Below are 20,291 nucleotides of genomic sequence, written 5' to 3' on the forward strand. Positions count from 1 at the left end.
GTTAGGGGTGGACAACCCTTATCACTTAGGGGTATAAAAAATAGATAGTAGCCGATTCTCAGACCTACTGAATATGCATATAAAATTTGATAAAAATCGGTCAAGCCGTTTCGGAGGAGTATGGTAACTAACATTGTGACACAATAATTTTATATATAAGATAATATTATGAAAGCAAACCTGCGCGTGCGTATTGATGAGATCCCTGACGGTGCTGGCTCTGGTTGTGGATAACTGACGTCGTTGATTTTGTATCGTGGCCGACAACTTGTCCAGGAAAGCCGGCTGGATCACTGCCGGGACCGCTTTAAAAAAAAATATTATACAGTGCTTGACGATACATATTGTACATTGACCTATGGTATTGAAATTTCTGAATAGGTTAAGTTAATTATTTGAAAAAATATGATTCTCAAACAAAAACTAGAACATCAGCTTGTTAACAAGACATCTTAATATATATCTTAACTAGCAGACCGGCCACGCGTTGCTGTGGCTAAGGTTTTTGTTATATTACATAGTGGTAAACTATTTAAGGGAAACGGTAGGAGAACACCAGTCATGGGGACCACCATGCTTTTTTGGTGGTTAAGCCATTTAATTGTAGCTTATATGAAACGTTGGTACTTTCAACACAGCGCCATCTGTTAAAATTGTGACTATCAAATAATAAACAAATATGTTGCAATAAAATAATATTGCGGGTATAAATTGAGATGTAAGCTATCCTATCTTTTAAGTTAGATCAAACTGCAGACGGTGTGCAAATTTGCTGCACGCGTAATCTTAATATATATAAATTACGTGTCACGTTGTTTGTCCGCTATGGACTCCTAAACTACTGAACCGATTTCAATCAAATATGCACACCGTATGCAGTTTGATCTAATTTACAAGATAGGATAGCTCAAATCTCAATTTATACCCGCAATATTATTTTATTGCAAAATATTTGTTTATTATTTGATAGTCACAATACTAACAGATGGCGCTGTGTTGAAAGTACCAACGTTTCAAATAAGCTACAATTTAATGGCATTACCACCAAAAAGCATGGTGAATTGGTGTTCTCCTGCCTTTTCTCTTGAATAGTTTACTACTATGTAATATAACAAAAACCTTAGCCACAGCAACGTTTGACCGAGTTGTCTTATAAAAATCTATGATGTCAGTTTTTCCATTATCTGTCCAAATTAACCATATAACGTATTCATACGTACTTTTTGGTTTATGTCCGTCCGCCTGTGTGATGGTGGAAATTGTTCTTCGTCCTGTCCGAGGCGACAGCTGCGGTCCCAGCTTGGCGCTTAGACTCGCGATTAAACCGCTCGCTGGAACAAAAAATTGATTGAACTTAGAACCACGAGTTAAGCAACCTAACATTAGTTAAGTTAAATATATATTAGTTAATAACTACAAGCGCAAACCAAATGTTAGCAATCATCGTACACTTGAAGCCAAAATATGCCCATTAGGTTTACCTACACTCATAAATTGTAATATAACATTCTCATTTACGATGAGTGAATCCTCGGACGCATAGGCGAATAGAATGGAAGAGAAATACATGCCGCGTAAGCGTACAATGAGCGTAACGGGACAATTAGATTTAAGAACCCTTCAAAGTCATGTCAGTTTTTTGTTAAGCGTCCAGCGTCGCAACCCCACCCCTAATCTTATGTTAATAATAATAATAATAAAAATCTTTATTTTTCTCCACAATCTTACATTGATATTAACTAAATATTAAGAAACAGATATATTGTCGCAAGGAAACATTATAAGATTGTGAGAGACTGGTGACTGAACTAAGCAGGGCTTGTATCTCAGACCACCAGCCTCTCCCCACATGGTGTAAAAAAGTAACCAGTAACAAGAGTAAATTATTAATAAGGACATTTTACAGATGTAACATGGAGAAAAGAGGTACCTAATTAAAATATGTAGGTGTGCTATCGCGCCGATATAACATCCGTGCTAATTATTATATATATTATTATATATATATATATATATTAGTACTTAGATAAATATATATATATTAGTACTTAGATAAATAGATAACAGTACATAAATAAGTATAAAAATAAATAGTAAATCAAAAATAAGCTATAAATTGTAAGTTAGACCATTGGTTGGATTAAGTTTTCAGTCTCATCATAGTTGAGACCTTGTATGTAGGCAGTGACCTTCTTTTTACAACTGAAGGATAAGAGTAAGTGAATATTCAGCTTGCGATTTAGTTTGTTGTAAATAAAAGGGCCGAGGTAACAGTAGAAGCGGTGGGAAAAGGCAGTGTAGAGAGAAGGAAGGTGAACAGGGGGTGGGCGGCGAGCAGATCGAGAGGAAGAAGGACTAGGTTTATGTTCGTGATGCTGTTTGAGGGCTGTGTTTAGGATGAACAGTTGACGTACAGTAAGTATCTGAGCTTCCTGATAGAGGGTGAAAGTAGGGAAAAGAATGGGTTTGAATAAGCAAACTTTTAGAAGAGCCCTCTGGGCACGTTCCAGGGACAGCAGATGGGTTTTGGCTGCACCACCCCAAGTGGTGATAGCATATAATAAAACAGATTGACATAATGCTAAATACATCATTCTGACTATATGAGGCTCGGCAACATGACGAATTTTCTTAAAGATAAACATGAGTTTGCGGACTCTACCACACATATTCATAAGATGGGCCTGAAACGTGAGTCGACTATCTAGTGTGATGCCAAGATACTTAACCGTACAACCTCTCTTCAATGTAGCGCAAGAGCATGGAACAGAAGGAACAGAAGAATGTGTATGGGCAGTTAAGGAATACGGGATTAAGGCTATGGGAGGAGTATATATGGAGAAGGTAAGATAGCAAGTTTTCTCTATATTAAGAGTTAATAAATTTTGGCGCAGCCAACACGAAACGATATCAAATCCGGTCTGTGCATAAGAGAAAGCTTCCCTCCAGCTTTTTGCAGAGAAAACAAGAGCAGTATCGTCGGCGTAAGAGACCAATTTGCAATTAGGTATTTTCAGGGAACACAGATCATTCATGTACACTAGGAACAGCGTAGGACCAAGAATGCTGCCCTGGGGGACTCCGAATTCCACTGGAAGGTAAGAGCTGACATGGCCATCTACCACTACACATTGACTCCGACCGCTGAGGTAACTTTTAAATAAGGAAAGTTGAACTCCTCTCACTCCAAGCGCTTCCAGTTTCTGTAGAAGGATTTGGGCCGAGACAGTGTCGAATGCCTTCGCGAGGTCTAAGAATATGCCCAGACACTTCATATGGCTGTCCAAGTTCCTAACTATGTGATCGGTTAATTCATGGATGGCATCCGATGAAGATCTTTTAGCTCTGAAACCGAATTGGTTCGGAGAAAGTAATTGTTTATCTTCCAGATAACTAACGAGACGTTTGTTTATTAGGCGTTCAAGGATCTTGGACAGTGCTGACAGAATAGAGATGGGGCGATAGTTGTCGACACTGCCACGGTTGCCGGATTTGAAAATGGGATGCACTATTGCCTTTTTAAAAGCGGATGGGAAGATTCCCGTACGCATACTTAAGTTACATACATGGGCGATTGGTGTAGCTAATGTTTTAAGGTTGCGTTTAAGTATGGCAGACGTGATGTAGTCCCAACCTGCAGCACAGCTTTCTTTCAAGGAATTTATAGTGATTTCGACTTCTTCAATAGAAGTGTCGAGCATGACGAATGATTGGAGAGGAAAAGGAGGATTTGGCCGTAATGGAGGTGGAGAGTCGTGTTGATGATTGGATTGTATATTTAAGGCAAGCGATTTTCCGATACCCACAAAGTGAGAGTTAACATGGTTTGTTGAGTCTTTTGGATTCGCTCTACATTTTAGGAGGTCACTTGGTCTATCATGTTTTTTATTAAGATTACTAACGTCTTTTATAGCTGTCCAAAGTTTTTTGGTGTTAGTTCCTGCATTTAGTAGTAGACCTTTTTCATAATTCTTTTTTAATTTCTTCAGTAGACTATTACAGAAGTTCCGGTATCTGTAGTATGTTTTACGCAGAATATCATTTTCAGGTTGCTTTTTTAGTTTGTAATGCATTCTATCTCTATTACGTATACATTTAAGTAAGCCTGGGGTCATCCATGGCTTGATGATTTTAGTGCGGTGAGAGCGAGTCATTACGGAGGTGTGCATAGAGATAACTGATTGAAGAATTTCTATCAAATTGTTGGTTGCTTCTTCACAGTCAGTGTTATTGAGAACAGATGAAAAATCTGTATTCAGGAGAGACTGTGAGAGGCTATCATGATCCACTTTTTTGATAGATCGAGTAGGAGCAGAGTAGCGTTTCTTTATATCTAAGGACATTACTACTGAATTATGATCAGTGATTGAAGAATTGATGACAAGAGTAAGAGCAGTAAGAGGTGATTTAAGAATACCGTGATCAAGACACGTAGAAGAAGGAAAACGAGTAGGGAAGGTATGAGTTGGGAGAAGCCCATGGTAAACCAACATGTTGAGATAATCTTCAGCTTCTTGGTTAAGATTCTCTGGAGTAATATCAATATTTATGTCACCTAAGATTATTATATTTTTGAAACTTTTAAGAGATTCTAGCAAGGTATTTAGAGAGTTAATAAAGTTCGTTTTATTTTTGAAAGCACTTGGTCGATAAATACCTAAAATTGCAGTATCAATATTAAGTTTAATTAAGAGAACGCTGGCTTCTGCTACAGAGGGTTCTTCAATTGAGATGCCTGTAATACAATTTTTATAGTAAACCAGGACTCCGTCATTTTTATTAACTGGGTTACAGGAAGAGATGCTGGAGAAACCTTTTATGGTTGGTATTACCGGGTTGCTTTCTAGAAAACATTCAGTGAGAATGATAATATCCGGGATAGTATGAAAATTTGTAAGTAAAATTTCAAAGTTCGCGAAATTTGCCGATAAGCTCCGAATATTTTGCGTTATAATATTTAGGACTTTATTATGTTTAGGTAAATAGTTTCGGACTTCATGTGGATCACAGCAATGGCTTGAAGCAACCGATAGATTATCGATGTTGTTTAATAATTGTCTATTATTACGATCGAATTTTGAAGCCTTGAGTAACTAAAAGTAACCAATTTGCTAGCACAATACAGTTATTAAATGGGAATAGCAGTGTAAGGTCAATGAGTGCAAGCACAGGTTTACTAAACTTAAGGATATATGCACGCATTGGAATTAGAGTACAATTTAAATAGTATATATCAGTGAGATAGTCATAGATTATGTATAAGAAAAAAGTGTCTACAATATTTGTGTGTGAATAAAGAGGTATGAAATTAATTACGTGAGTAACAACTCTAGTATAATATTTGAAAATTGAGCCTAAGGAACCAAATACTATCAGAAATGCTAAATTATATAGGTATATTATATGAGGAAATATAAAATATAATATAATACATATGTAAAGGCGCGTCGGCACTATAGCACAGTTACAAACAATGATTTTACCTAGTACTAATATCATAGTAATTAAAAAACTAAATCTAATCATAAACAAAGACGGAAATACGTCGCAAGGATCTAGTTTTTTGGCTGGGGGCCAACCAGCTGACTTTCATTAGTAACAACAATGAGTTTGGTGTGGTCTGCCTGCCTCAGCAGCACTCGGCCTCCGGAAGTCCAGCAATACTTATATTTTTCCGTCTTGGCGTATTCTCGAGCTAGATAGTATAGGCGGCGTGCCTGTGCCGTCAGATGCTCGGCGATGTAAATCGGATGTTGCGGACCACCGACGATGGTGGAGTTGAGTTTGTTACTGCCTCTGTTATGTTCTTTGAAAGCCTTCAGAATTCTTCCCCTCGTAATAACTGAATTCAGGGTGCATACCAGAGTGATACTATCAGACTTTGACGGGACACGGCGGATATCAAATATCTCAGACAACGAGACTTCCACCGATATCTCCTTGAAAAGCCGAGTGACAACAGATATCTGCTCATCCTGAGACAGAGTTCTGTTTGCCAGCCGGATGTTACGAATTTCCAGGGAGCTCAGCCTAGAACGACGGTCCATATCCTCTGTTGTGTCTTCAACCTTAGATACACGCTCAAGGAAAGATTGTGTTTGTTTTTGATGTGAACTCAATTGTAACAGCAAGTCATCATACTTTTGCGACAAAAATTCTATAGATTTTTCTGTTTCACTCTGCGAAGCCAGAATTTCTGTGTTTTGTCGCACAACATCCTGCACGTACGTTTTTATTTCTGACAATTTCTCATCAGTTTCCTGTCGCCACATATTAATCGTGTTTAAGAATTTATCGATTTTTGACTCTTCCGAAACTCCACCACATTCGCACCGCCTTCGCTTCGAACGTTGAGTAATGTTGTCATCAATAGTGCTAGTATCACTTAAGTTTAAGTTTGGAGCGGAGCCATACTGTACATCTTGTTTACATGGACTTCTAATCATTTTGTGATCGCAAACAGAAGAAGCTATCCGTGTCAGTGCAAAAATATAAAGGCGACAACACTTAAAGTGATGTGCGATTTACTATTAATCTTATGGTATAATTAATAAATCACTATTGGGCCCAGTACTAGCCACGCCTCCTTTAACTTGCTCGTACGCAGGTGGGCGTTACTGCTAATTAGCCACTCGAATTGCGGGATGCGTAACGACGAGATGCGCCAAATATAATTATCTCACTCACTCTTATGCTGCGTTACTTGAGTGGCCTCCGAGCTTGGTGGGAGAGCCGTCAGTCGCCTCGCAGTGCACGAAGCTTGTCTTGAGTATCCTCGGGAGTTATGTGCGCCTAGTACTCGAATCACTTATTTTTGAATATATTAAATTTAAAAATATTTTTAAAATAATTTTATAAGGTGTAGCCGTAAAACACGTCTAGTCAGCCAGACATCCAAGGGGGGAGAGGATGTTAGTTATAAGCTCATGTAATAATCGATTAAAGCCAGTTAACACCCGGCTTCAAACACAGAGTTTCATTTATTTGGCTCCAACAACCGCCGTACACAAGTCTATATATATATTTTTTTGTAACAAAATCAAATGTGATATATATGTAAGTACTCACTAGCGGCGTGTCTGTCTGCGCTGTGTGAGCGAGTAGACCCGGGCTGCGCGTAAATGCCGCCAAAACGAGTTTCTTGCTTCAACTTGAAACCTGCAACAAACACGAGATTTCCTTGTGAATTTCTGATTTGAAATATGCTGAAAGTAGACTGCAAAAAGTCAAAATCATTTATTCATGTAGGTAACACAATGTACACTTATGAACGTCAAAAAATAAATATATACATTAAATGCTTCTAATTTTACATTTACTACCAGTTCTCAAATCAAGGGCGTAGAACGGAAAAGAAGATCTGGCAATAAACTCTCCGCCACTTTTTTAATCGCCATATTTTTTGTTTTACAAAATGTTTGTAAGGAGCTGCAACCATTACACCATGTTCCACATGACATCTTAAGTAATAAATAATAATAAAATAAATTAAAAACAAAGATTTGTTCTCTATCAGCAGGAGGCATGGTGAAATAGGAGCACGTACTTACATTCTCGTGGGAACAACAAGCAAATACATAGTTGAAACAACTAACACGAATTCAAGTCCGACCACCACAAGTAGCACCCGTTCACGAGTATGACGCATGGCCAACCATCGACCCCCTCGCCATATTTTATAATGAAATCTTGTATAATGAAATTTAGGAATAAATTTAAGGTCCAATTGATCGACATCGACAGACTTGAATGAAATAGTAGAAAGAGAGAGAGACAGAGACATTTTCGGTTGATAAACAGCTATTTATCATACGAAATTACATTATAGCTAACTTTTCGATAAAGGCCAAAAACATTTTTTTACATAAAGTTACACCGCCACGAGGACCAAACTTTTTAAGTTTCTTTTGATTTAAATCTGTCAATTTTATATTATTATTATTATATTGTTAGCGGACTAACGCCATCTTGTAGCAGAAACCTATATAACGCGAAGCAATACCGGCGTTGACTCACTTTTATTTCGAGACTTCGTGCGGAACGGACTTGTTACTAACCTAACCTCAGTAGATTTTGAAAGTCTAAAGTACCTACGTGTTCTAATATTTTGTGTTTACTAATAATATTTTATACAAATAATAATAATGAAGGTTAAGAATATTGTAAATACTCAATATTTGTATTAATATTAAATAAATATGTTTAATATAAATACATTTAAGTAAAAATCTCATATATAAAATGCGCATTAATGCGTATCGCTCGTCAATTGTACCGTAATTCAAGATTAATTGATTATCTATATATACCTGTCTGACCATAATGCGAGTCGTTATGAACCCTGGGCCCAAAGCTGGTGAAGGAGTTCTCTCCGACGCTGGGCGTCGACGGAGTTGAGGCTTGAGATTCTTTGATTTCACCGTAGATATTACCTGGAATATTATATTCAATAGTGATCTAAATTTACGATAGAGAGAGATTTACAATTAAGTGGATCTATTTAATTGTGTTTTAGCGCAGATTTTAAAGGAATTTTCGAAAAAAGTGAGGTTTTCGGGATATATCTATTTATTTTGTAATCCTACAGCTAACAAGTTATATGCAAACAACAGTATACGTAACTAAACGTACAGTATACGTAAATAAACGTACGAATATTCAAACGCTTAGCAATTTTAATACAAAAAGTTAATTCTGTATAGCATTTAACTTACGATTTACAGTTTGAAACATCTACTAAATCTATGGAATAACTTGTTAAATATTGTAAATTTATATCAACTTATTTTAATTTAATTTGTATATTTACATTTTTTATATTATAATTATAATAAATTATTTATATGGCTTAGTACATGATAAACTGTAATCGTTTCAATGACAGTACTTGCTCAATTATTTTTTATTAAATTTATTATGTACCTAAGTATCTATATTTTAGATTAACCCCTCCAGAAACGCGTCTCAAAAACCATTAAACCGATTTCGATGAAAAATAATCATCTCAAAATGTTCGGTTTCTAAAAAATTTTGGACAAACACCAACGAAATTTTGCAGACATTCAATACCAACAATAACTATATAGGTAAAAACCTCCCTTGTTAAGTCGGTATACAATTAAAATTAGCTTAAAACTCACCCGTATGTCCATCCCTAAATAAATCCGAATGCGAGCTATTCAAGCTATTCTTCCTGGCGTACACAGAATTCTCGAACTCCACAATTCTGTGCCCTGTCTGCCCGTAAATAGGGTTCAAATTCCCACTGAGATTGTTCTTCGCTTGATGGAACGTGCTTAGTTGGCTATCGTAATTTTGGTTTTGGACATTTTGATTAATTGTACGTCGCAAAAGGCCAGGCGAAGCCGGCATGTGTTTTAATTCCGTCAACTGTTTCACTGTTTCTGCAACATTTATGCCTGCATGTGCTGAAAAAAAATTATGAATATATATTTCTCAAGTCTGTATTTAGGGGGCCTCATAGCCTAGCGGTCTTATTAAGTGGCAGCTAGATGAGGGGTACCGGGTTCGATTCCCGGTTCGAGGGCAAGTTTTAATTTAATTTAAATTTGTTCTCGGCCTTTGGGAGGGTTGTGCGGTACCGGGCGAGTGCCTAAACCGTACATGGAGGACACGGTCGAATATCTAAAGACAAGCACGAATTATAAAAAATCCTATACTTGACGCTGGCTAATGCACAAATCGTGCCAGAGCCATAAAAAAAAAGTCTGTCTATAATTGGCACTAGTAGTCTAAAACGGATAGACTTATTTCGATTAATTAAATATAATTGGTATTTATCGAGACTATTTAAAAACAAATGTGAATATTCATGAGTTTTATAATTTTTTTGTGAGCAATGGAGGCCTAGTGGTTTCAGCGTGCGATCGAATTATCTCATCTCTGAGGACGTTAATTCGATCACCAGCTTAGCACCAATGGACTTTATATGTGCGCATTTAACATTCGCTCGAATGGTAAAGAAAAACATTGTAAGGAAACCGGCTTGCCGTAGACACAAAAAGACGCTTGCGTGTGTTAGACATTGGAGGCTGATCATCTACTTGCCTATTAGATTGACAAATGATCATGCAACAGATACAGAAATCTGAGGCTCAGACCTAAAAAGGTTGTAGCGGCACAAATTTATATTTTTTATAATTAACATTTTCTGTTTCAATAATCATCAGAAAAATATTGTCTATACGATATTGAACGCCAGGCAAAAGAAGATTTTACAGACATTAGGTGCGTCATTACTGTTGAGAGTGATTTTTTAAATAGAATTTTACCTGTATTAGCGTCATGATCAGGCTGCAAGAGGAAAGCCGGAGGTGGAGGCAAGTTATCCGCGTCGTTAGAGCTCACTTGATTCTGAACATTCTGTAAGTTAATGTTACATTGGTTAGTTAAAGTTATTCAGCTAAACCAGAGTTAAGTTCGGTGGCGGTTGTGGTAGATACGTTAAATGAATCTCACCTCAGGATTTTTTTAACAAGTAGTATATTTCAGATGAAATTGACAATTAATTTGTAATAATAAATAATAAAAAATAAAAAAATATTTTATTGCAAGAATATGGTACAGAAATGTGTAAGGTGGTACAATCGTAAGTTCGCATATTCTGTCACACACAATGGCGCGCAAATTTGTCTTAAAGAATTTTACATTTTTCATTATTAGTCATATGAATTGGTCGATTCTTATATTATTTGTATCATACATATCATATAATACGTTATCAAATTAATATTAATTATATTGTTTCACGCAAATAATCATTTACTCAATAATGTAGCGTGTGAGGTATCTTCCTTTAAGCTGGTTAAACAGAACACCATCTTTTAACCACAGATTATTAAGACTTATTAACGTAAAAAAATTGTAATTTAAACCAATATGTGTACTCAAGACTTTGCAACCATTTCAATTTTAAATCAAGAATATTTTAAAAGAAACTCTTTCGGTATAACTGTGTGTCTACTCTGACTTACCTGAACGTAAGGTCTCTGAGGTCTTGAGATGGATGAAGATCTTCTGACAGGTGGAGGCGGTTTGCCCACGGAACTTGATGAGCCACGGCGGGACCATACCGTTGGAGCGGCTGGAATTTATTTTAACAATTATTTTAAAGTTTTAAAAATACTAATGATTTCATTACTTTATAGTCCGCCGAGCTAATATTTTTTCTATTTATATTATAGTATCAAAACTAGTTTACATATTGACGATATCGTAGAACAATGTCGGATTTGAAAAAAATACAAAATCCACTTTTTATCATATTTGGATACTACATTGACAAAATATTACGGCTACATAAAAAAATCCATGTGTTTTAAACTTCAAATTAATCAGTCGGTAAAGTGACGGATTTGATAGAAACATGTTATTTTTCTAGAAAACTGTGTAATTTAATGTTTTTATTTTTTAATCTTTCAAAACAAACCCTTTTGTTTGCTTGTATGCCAATTTTCATAATAACAGAATATGAATTAAAATAGTTATAACAAAAACTAATATGATTTTGATTATATTTGAAATTTGTCAGATCCGTCACTATTCTACAACAATGGCAATATATAACATTTATTCCTGTCTTACGGTAGTACTGAGAGTCGTTCATTATAATTATGGTACTAAAGCCACTAAGTAAAAATTAAAAATACGTTCTGTATACATGGAATTGGGAGCTGGGTCGCGTTTTATAAACATAAAAAAAGTAATGGGTAGTCCCTAATTAACGCCAAAACACATACGAATCTTTTTCATTTAAGTTTATTAATTCGTTAACGAACTAATTAATCCGGTTTTTTGAAGGACCTTAATAAAGATTATTAGCTACAAAAGTCTACTTCAAACAAAAATATAGCACTTTATCCACAGTATCTTACCGTCGCCAGGCTCCGATCATCTCCTAGCAATAACTTACCATTCATAGAAACAGGTCGACGCTTAGGCACGGCCGGTTTCTTCCCTATAGTCGCAAAAGTAGGCGTTTCGGTGGCTTCATCCAAGGACCTGACCGCTTCTTCCAGACTTCCCAGCGATATCGAGAAGCTCTCTCGAGCGGCCGCGACGCTGTCGTCGCGTCGCAAAGTCACTATCTCCGACGCAACTGATGCGCAAAATAATACGTGCAAAGCAAAATTAGCATGCTATGGGAGATTGAATAGCCTTTTAATTCAAAAAAATAAATCAGTGGCGCTACAACCTCTTTAGATGTTGACTATAAATTTTTGAATCTGTTTCATGATCATTTTTAAATCTAATAGGCAAGTAGGAGATCAGCCTCCAGTGCCTGACACACGCCGTCAACTTTTTGGGTCTAAGACATGTCGGTTTTCTCACGATGTTTTACTTCACCCTTCGAGCAAATGTTAAATGCGCACATAGAAAGAAAGTCCATTGGTGCACAGCCGAGGATCGACCCTACGATCTCAGGTATGAGAGTCGCACGCTGCAGCGTGCGAAGCAAATTTTTCCAACTTTTTATTTTTTTATTAAGGGAATAATTTTTCTGGTTCTGGTTATGAAATTCAACAACTATACTAGTAAATTGCAGCAATGAAAAAGATAATTTGTGGGTGGAAATAGCGGACAAGGGCCTCATTTATTAATCTCATATAAGTAAATCAGCATGAGCAGCGTTGGCCTAGTGGCTTCAGCGTGCGACTCTCATCCCCGAGGTTAAAGGTTCGATCCCCAGCTGTGCACCAATGTACTTTCTTTCAAACATTCGCTCAAACGGTGAAGGAAAACATCGTGAGGAAACCGGCTTGCCTTAGACCCAAAAAGTCGCGTGTCAGACACAGGAGGCTGACCACCTACTTGCCTATTAGATTGACAATTGATCATGAAACATATACAGAAATCTGAGGCCCATGCCTAAAAAGGTAGTAATAAACTTTGCTTGCTTGCCAAACACCCAAATGTGTGTGATAATCAAAATGTGTAGTCAAGCTATTAATTAAAATAAATCAAGTTCAACGTCGGTAATACTCCATTTTTTTTATTTAAGGCTATTCAGTCTCAGAATTGCTAACATAAATGAAACACTCAAAATTAAAATAAATGATAAATGAACACTCAAACATTTCAAACTAAAACTGGGTCTACTAGTAAGATTTAGCTTAAAACAGGCTTAAAGTTAAAGGTATACCATCAGGGTGAGATGGCTGGTGATGAGCATGATCTTCCGCCGCGAAGGCACCTTGACTCCCGTACCCACTCGACGATTCCAGAGATGACTCACTGGCACTGGATTCCGAACAAACCTGGAATTACATTTACACAATCTATATATATAAAAGAAAGTCGTGTTTGTTACAACACTTATAACTCGAGAACGGCTGGACCGATTGCCATGGTTTTTGATTTGTTGGATTTGTTTCCGTCCCGAATAGCAGAATAAGCAATAAAATATCGGATAAGTTATCGAATAACAATAAATTAATTAATTAATTTTACGAATGCAAAAACCATATGGTGCCATCTGTTGACAAAACTAAGCATAATTTTACGTCGAATTCGTGTCAGTTCAAGAAATTCCTATCTTGAGCTGAATGAGGAGATGCATAACCATGCTTTGATCCTGATCAAAAGATGTTGGATATCAGAAAGTGCTTAACATGAAGTATCGCCATATTGACGCTAGAGAGAAGATGCCAAATGTGTAAAACTGCCATTCTTCTTTCGCAATGGCTAGCAATAAAACATTTCTGTATTTGCAAAAAAGTTGTATTAATGTAATACTTAACATTAATGAAATCCTAAAATAAGTTACATTAAAGTAACAACGATATTATAAGGTTGTAGGGCGGAACGAAGTTAGCCAGGTCAGCTAGTATTATATATAACCGATTTTTCTACGCGTCTCAGAGGAGTTCAGAGGAGTTGTTCGGATTAATACCTGCAGCTGAGTTTCATCGTCAGACGTCGAGGCAAAATACGAAATTCCAACCGTATCACCTCGACGTCCGCCGTTCTACAACTGAGCGTTTAAGGGAGTTTTTGCCGCGCACCACCATTTTGTGGAACCAGCTGCCCACTGAAGTATTTCCGAACCAATTCGAGTCCTTCAAGAAAAGAGCGTACCAATTCTTGAAAGGCCAGCAACGCACTCGCGAGCCCTCTAGCATTGAGTGTCCATGGGCGGCAGTATCACTTAACATAAGGTGAGCCTCCTGTCCGTTTGCCCCCTGTTCTTTAAAAAAAATAAACGCCGTCTTGCACGACACAATTTTTAATTAGGAATCGAACCATGGATCACGTATTATGGAATAATACGCGTTCTTAACCACAAAGACTTTGCATTGTAGATATCTTTATAGTAATGATAGATTTTATGATTCATACACATTTGTAATTGAATAATTAATTAATTTCTACGGCCTCTTATCTTGATATACAGACAATTATTATTTACAATAATAATTAATAAATTTTATTTTGCGTGACCACATGCAATTATTTTAAGGTGTCCTGTATACAATAATTGTTTAACATGTTTAGTATACATTCATTAATATCGCGAACAATACTCCATTCTCCATTGGATAGTTTCGATGCTATACAGCGAATAACATATTTTGATACTTTGAAAGTTATGCAATATATTATCAGACGTAATTATTGTAACTTGCTTAAATAAATCCAGTGATTCAAGCGTGGATTGTTTATTTTTATATAACAGGTAGCAAACGGGCAGGAGGCTCATTTGATGTTAAGAGATACCGCCGCCCATAGACAATCACATTGCCAGATGGCTTGCAAATGCGTTGCCGGACTTTTAAGAATTGGTACGCTCTTTACTTGAAAGTACTCCAAGTCATATTACTTATTTGGACTCCGGGAATCTCTCTCACCGCACGAAACGCGAGTACAATAAGGCGAACCTATTGCAACACTTCAAGCCGGTTTGGAGTGACAGTGGTACTGCCTCAGTCGTGCCTGCCCATTTGGTTGGAGCCCGAAGGCATGGCACTCCCACTAGGCATGACACTGTCACAGGCTATTTCACCAGTGGGCGATGAAGGCGTATCCTAACGCCGGAAAAAAATAAAATACCGGTCAAGGAAAATCAGCAGCCAAATGGACCCAAAAGTCATAATCAGACACAGATCATAATAATCACCTTTGATAGGTTCGATAATAAGGACAATCCACGAGAAAGAAACAACAGAAAAGATGCATAAAAAGGATTTTTTTATCTATTTTTACATTATTACTTAGTATTTTAAATTGGCTTAGTCGTTCAATCGTATAACGCCAACGCCATATTTACGCAATTGTATTTACATAACTTCTTATAAGGCGCTTAGTTTTATATTGCTTAATAGCTCACAAGCCGATAAGTTTTTATAAAAAATTCAATATTTAATGTCTGAAACTTGTGCGTTTTCATTTTTCATAAAACAGTAATCCCCTATAACGCGGTAAACCCGGACCATGTTATAGGAAATCGTTTTGTACGAGTATTCTCCGTTTTTTTGAACGAATCAAAAAATGAATAAAGTTAGTTTAATTTTATAACAACTCCATTGAAACAGTAAATATGGACTTGACAAATCATTCTAAATTCCACACTACAGATGTATAACTTGATAAACCTCCGCGTTATATGGTGGACGGAAATCGCGTTATACGAAAACGCGTTGTATGGGTACTGGGATTACTGTATATGGGTTGTCTAAAAGAGATTATAAACGATAAGGTTCCTTGACCCATAGATTTATTACAAAGTTTTATGTTAATCATGCTCTTATTAAAATAGCTGCAAGTATCAAAATACATTAGTCCACTATATTCAATGGGTTGATATAACGCAATATATCGTAATCGAAGTATGGTCAGTAGTGGTTTGCACTGTGTACATTGCGAACGAATTATGACAGGATCGATTTTGACTGTTTATATATTGTAAGTTTTGTTTACATATAATTTACATTTATTTTTATTAGAAGTTTAATATAGCCAAAGGTTTTCTAAAATTTAAATAAATATAAGAATAATGTTAGTAACATTTTGAATTGTTATTTTAATTGCATAATAATGAAAATATATAAATCTTAATGGTTTTTCTAACACATATTATTCACTGAGTAGTATTTATTAATATTTATATAATTTGCAACACTACCAAATTTTGAGAACATATAATACCAAAATAACATTAATTTCGGATCGCTTAATTTCTTCTACAGATATATATATGTATAACAAACAAAAATTAATCATAGTTCATGTTGTGAAAACCCTATTACGATAACAAATTCGTTTCATTACAGATTAACTGCGAACATACTTCTGATAGCGGGATGGTGAGAAACTATGCATATGATTTAACATTGGCTATAAATTCTTCGTTTGTTTCATTCATACACATTCATAACTAATTCACAAGTCAAACGAGAGTTCTAGGTTCAAAGAATTTAGTAATCTTAATATATATAAATCACGTCACGTTGTTTGTCCGCTATGGACTCCTAAACTACTAAACCGATTTCAATCGAATTTGCACACCGTGTGTAGTTTGATCCAACTTAAAAGATAGGGTAGTTTAAATCTCAAATTATAGTCGCAATTTTATTTTATTGCAAATTATTTGTTTATTATTTGATTGACAATTCTAACAGACGGCGCTGTGTTGAAAGTACCAACGTTTCACTTAAGCTACAATTTAATAGCAACCAAAAAGCATGGTGGTCCCCATGACTGGTGTTCTCCTACCGTTTCCCTTGAAGTGTTTACCACTATGTACAATAGAACCTTATAAAACCTTAGCCACAGCAACGCTTGGCCGAGTCTGCTAGTAGTCTCTAAATATTAATCCGCCAAATTGGTATTGGCGGATTAATTGGCAGGAAAAGCGCCAGAGTTTGTGTCACACAGTCAAAATGTGCATTTTTATGAACACAGTATACACAAATTTGTGTTTATATGCACCATTAAAATTAGCAGTAACGTTTTTATATATAATCTCTAAATGTGGTATTATTGCCACTAAAAACCGCATTTAGAGCCCAAAGTCTGACCATGATTCTAAATAATTCTAAGCACGTTAGTAATTTCATATAATCGCGTATATAATTTTCTTACGCCCGTGATTCAAAACTTGAATACTAAATATTTTACGATCACCTTTAACAATACACGTAGCTGTAGGTAATACATTTCCATATAATAATAATAATAATACTCTTGTATAATGGTAAATTTATTACGAAACCAATTCCGCGCATATATTATTTGGCATATTGGCTCCGGTACAACTATGAATAATATCGAATCATGTATACTAGTACTCATTATGTACTTGGTTAATTTAATAAAATTAGTTTTTATTAAATTAACCAAGTACATAATGGTTGGACCCGGATTTTTCGTTTAAGAAATTTTTAGAAAACCCCTCGATAGACAAATTGCCCCCTTGCTAGATTTGCGTGTAAGTTTAGTAATTACAGTTTTATTTTATTAAGGCGAGGCCACATGAATAAAAACTTATTTAATAAGACATAAACGTAAATTTGTGGCATAGCTCGATGTTTCGTGAACCTATATCAATTGTGATGATCGAGTCTCTTTTTGCTACACGCTTTATATTACCTTCACCTGTATGTATGTATGTATGTATGTAACCGACTCCTTCGGACTCAATTTTGACTAAAAAATAAACAATAAATAATAGTTTAAAAAAACTAAAAAACACGCTTTTAAAGCACATCAAACTAAAAAGTGAAAAATAATTCCTAATTTAGGCTGGCGTGTTTTTTAGTTTTTTTTTTAACTATTATTTATTTCTTTTTACATTATACCTCTATATAAAATTTGTCAACAAATTATCTTGATGTTAGCGTCTATACTTCCAATAAAAGATTCAAACTGTTACAGTCCCCACGAACCCGAAGATGCGAAGGCTGCATACAAATCTGGCGCCATATTGGATCAAAATACGCCTATCACTCTCAAGACTATAATTAAAAAACTGAACGATAGCGGGGTTTTTGACGCAAATACTACACTCAACGTACGCGAGCAGAAGGAATTGAATAAATTATTTGAGACTGTTGAGTTTATGGTGAGATATTTTCAATATCATTTAGATATTAATTATTATTTATAGTTATTGAGCAGTGTTGGCCTAGTGGCTTCAGCGTGCGTCTCTCATCCCTGAGGTCGTAGGATCGATCCCCGGCTGTGCACATTTGATCGAAAGGTGAAGGAAAACATCGTGAGGAAACCGATATGTCTTAGACCCAAAAAGTCGACGGCGTGTGTTAGGCACTGGAGGCTGATCACCTACTTGCCTATTAGATTTAAATATGATCAAGAAATAGATTTAGAAATCTGAGGCCCTAAAGATGTTGTAGCGCCACTGATTATTTTTAATATAAAAAATAATATACTTGTAAAATATATTGCCACACAGCACCCGTGTGGCACCCTATAGCCCGAAGTAATTGCGGTGCGCCGCAGCACCGCACCATTACCGCATCGTGTGGCCGCCGCACTCTTATTTTACTTCACTAAATTTCGTCATTTAAATTGTTTGAATTGTATTTTTGATGTAATTATAAAGAGGTTTATAGGATGTTGGATCTTTTAGTAAAACGTTGAGTGATTATGGCGATATATCTACCATAATCTACAAAGGTTATACACACCAAGGTAACCAATATTGATATTACAGGTATCATCAAGAAACCGCCAACCATCTAGTGTACAGAACGTGTTCTCGTCATTACGACTGGTCGAGCGCGTTGTCAAGAAACAATTGAAAGAGGGGCAACTTTCGGAATCCCTTGCTTCTAAGTTCCATTGGGATAAAATGTAAGAAATTTAGGTAATAGAATACAATTAAACAGAATTTGACGGAAAAAATATCGCTTTTAATTATTCTAAATTAAATTAAACTAATCCCGATATTGTCGCATATGACAAGTAACATTTTGCGAAGTCTTAAGATTTTAAATATGAAATTTTTTTGCATGTTTGTAACGAATAAAAATTACGGACCTATTTAAAAAATCAATTACCATTACTATGACTTACACTGAGGAACCTAGGCTATATATGTTTTCGAAATAAAAGTATATAGAAAAAATAAATAATAAAAAGTCTCTTATTGAAGGATTCCAATTCTAAGGATGCTAACTTTAAAATTGAGAATAGTTTAACCAGTAAAAGTTCCAGTTTTTTTATAACGTATATAATAGTAATAATACAAAATTTTGTAATACAGGAAAGATGGGTAGGCATGCCTGGCCGAATAGGTGAGATATCAGTATGAAGATTCCTTTGAATTTTGTGTTTTTATTTATTACATTTTCTCTTTACAGCTCCACGCGGCCCATTCGTGAAAAACCCATGTACCACATCGACAGAACTACTAACATGAGGGTGTTTGATATTAATTAATTAATCTTTATTTTAATAAAGTCTAAGTTTTTAATGTATGGTTTTGTTTTATTTAAATAAGTAATTAAACGCAATAATCCCGTGATGCTTTGTGGGAAATAACCTTAGATCTTTGCATGTCTTTTCATAACTTTTTTCTTAAATCACTTGATTGGCCTTTTGTGACAGACATTATTGATCAATTTGACATGCTGGTTTTCTGTACGAAAGAAATATATTTATGTACAAAGAAATGAATATAATATGCAAAAAAATACCGTGACTACTTGCAGATATAGTTTGGATATGATAAACAATTATAATAAAAAATAACAATAATACCTGCGATGTTTAGAGTAAAATCATTTGAATTTGAATCGATATATCTATTTAAATTCTGTTAACTTGGTTTAGATGTTTACATTGCCTTACAAGACATACATACTTATTGTCGTATCGTGGGACATGGGACAAATGCCTGTCTATATACAACAAAATAATTGCAAAATACCTTTTCTTGTTGAGGAAATTCTGTGTTGTGTTGTTGCGCCCGCGACGCCGCCATTGTTGCCAGTTCTGACATATTCACGTACAGAGCTTGCGGCATTTCTAAAAATAATCAAAAATCAATTATTTAATTAACCTTATGGTATATTAAATATTTAGAATATATCTCAAAACCATATAGGATCCTTAGAATAGACTTAGAACCTGTAAAAAACTTGAAATTAGAAGAAAATATACGAAAATGGTTTTTATTTGGCAACACCGTCAATTTGAATTTGATAAACAGGATAGCAACCCTAGGTTGTATTCAGTGACTGACAAACTGAGTTATTGTTGCTTACATAGAATACCAGAATTTAAATGGAAAAATATACTTACTAACTAAG

General features: G+C 35.5%; 2 protein-coding genes across 4 annotated transcripts in view; one reads left to right on the forward strand and one right to left on the reverse strand.

The window, feature by feature from the left end:
• LOC125059161 (protein MTSS 2) overlaps nt 1-20,291 on the reverse strand; it is a 156,930-nt gene that overhangs the window by 3,695 nt on the left and 132,944 nt on the right. For 2 of the 3 annotated variants that reach the window (XM_047663448.1, XM_047663449.1), the window contains 10 exons: nt 19,910-20,007; nt 13,163-13,277; nt 11,933-12,118; nt 10,995-11,104; nt 10,293-10,383; nt 9,141-9,428; nt 8,310-8,432; nt 7,069-7,158; nt 1,221-1,331; nt 181-305 (listed from right to left, as the gene is read on the reverse strand). In XM_047663448.1, coding sequence (XP_047519404.1) covers nt 181-305; nt 1,221-1,331; nt 7,069-7,158; nt 8,310-8,432; nt 9,141-9,428; nt 10,293-10,383; nt 10,995-11,104; nt 11,933-12,118; nt 13,163-13,277; nt 19,910-20,007 — 1,337 coding nt within the window. The remainder of the gene's footprint in view (nt 1-180; nt 306-1,220; nt 1,332-7,068; nt 7,159-8,309; nt 8,433-9,140; nt 9,429-10,292; nt 10,384-10,994; nt 11,105-11,932; nt 12,119-13,162; nt 13,278-19,909; nt 20,008-20,291) is intronic. The other variant, XM_047663450.1, reaches the window with a different exon arrangement.
• On the forward strand, nt 15,807-19,457 carry LOC125059168. Its single transcript, XM_047663456.1, has 5 exons — nt 15,807-15,921; nt 16,290-16,322; nt 17,893-18,079; nt 18,692-18,831; nt 19,341-19,457. Exons 1-5 carry the CDS (start codon nt 15,848-15,850, stop codon nt 19,417-19,419), a joined length of 513 nt encoding a protein of 170 aa, XP_047519412.1. The 5' UTR covers nt 15,807-15,847; the 3' UTR covers nt 19,420-19,457.

The sequence above is a fragment of the Pieris napi genome, chromosome 19 (assembly GCF_905475465.1).
Source record: "Pieris napi chromosome 19, ilPieNapi1.2, whole genome shotgun sequence".
In the NCBI taxonomy this organism is placed as follows: domain Eukaryota; kingdom Metazoa; phylum Arthropoda; class Insecta; order Lepidoptera; family Pieridae; genus Pieris; species Pieris napi.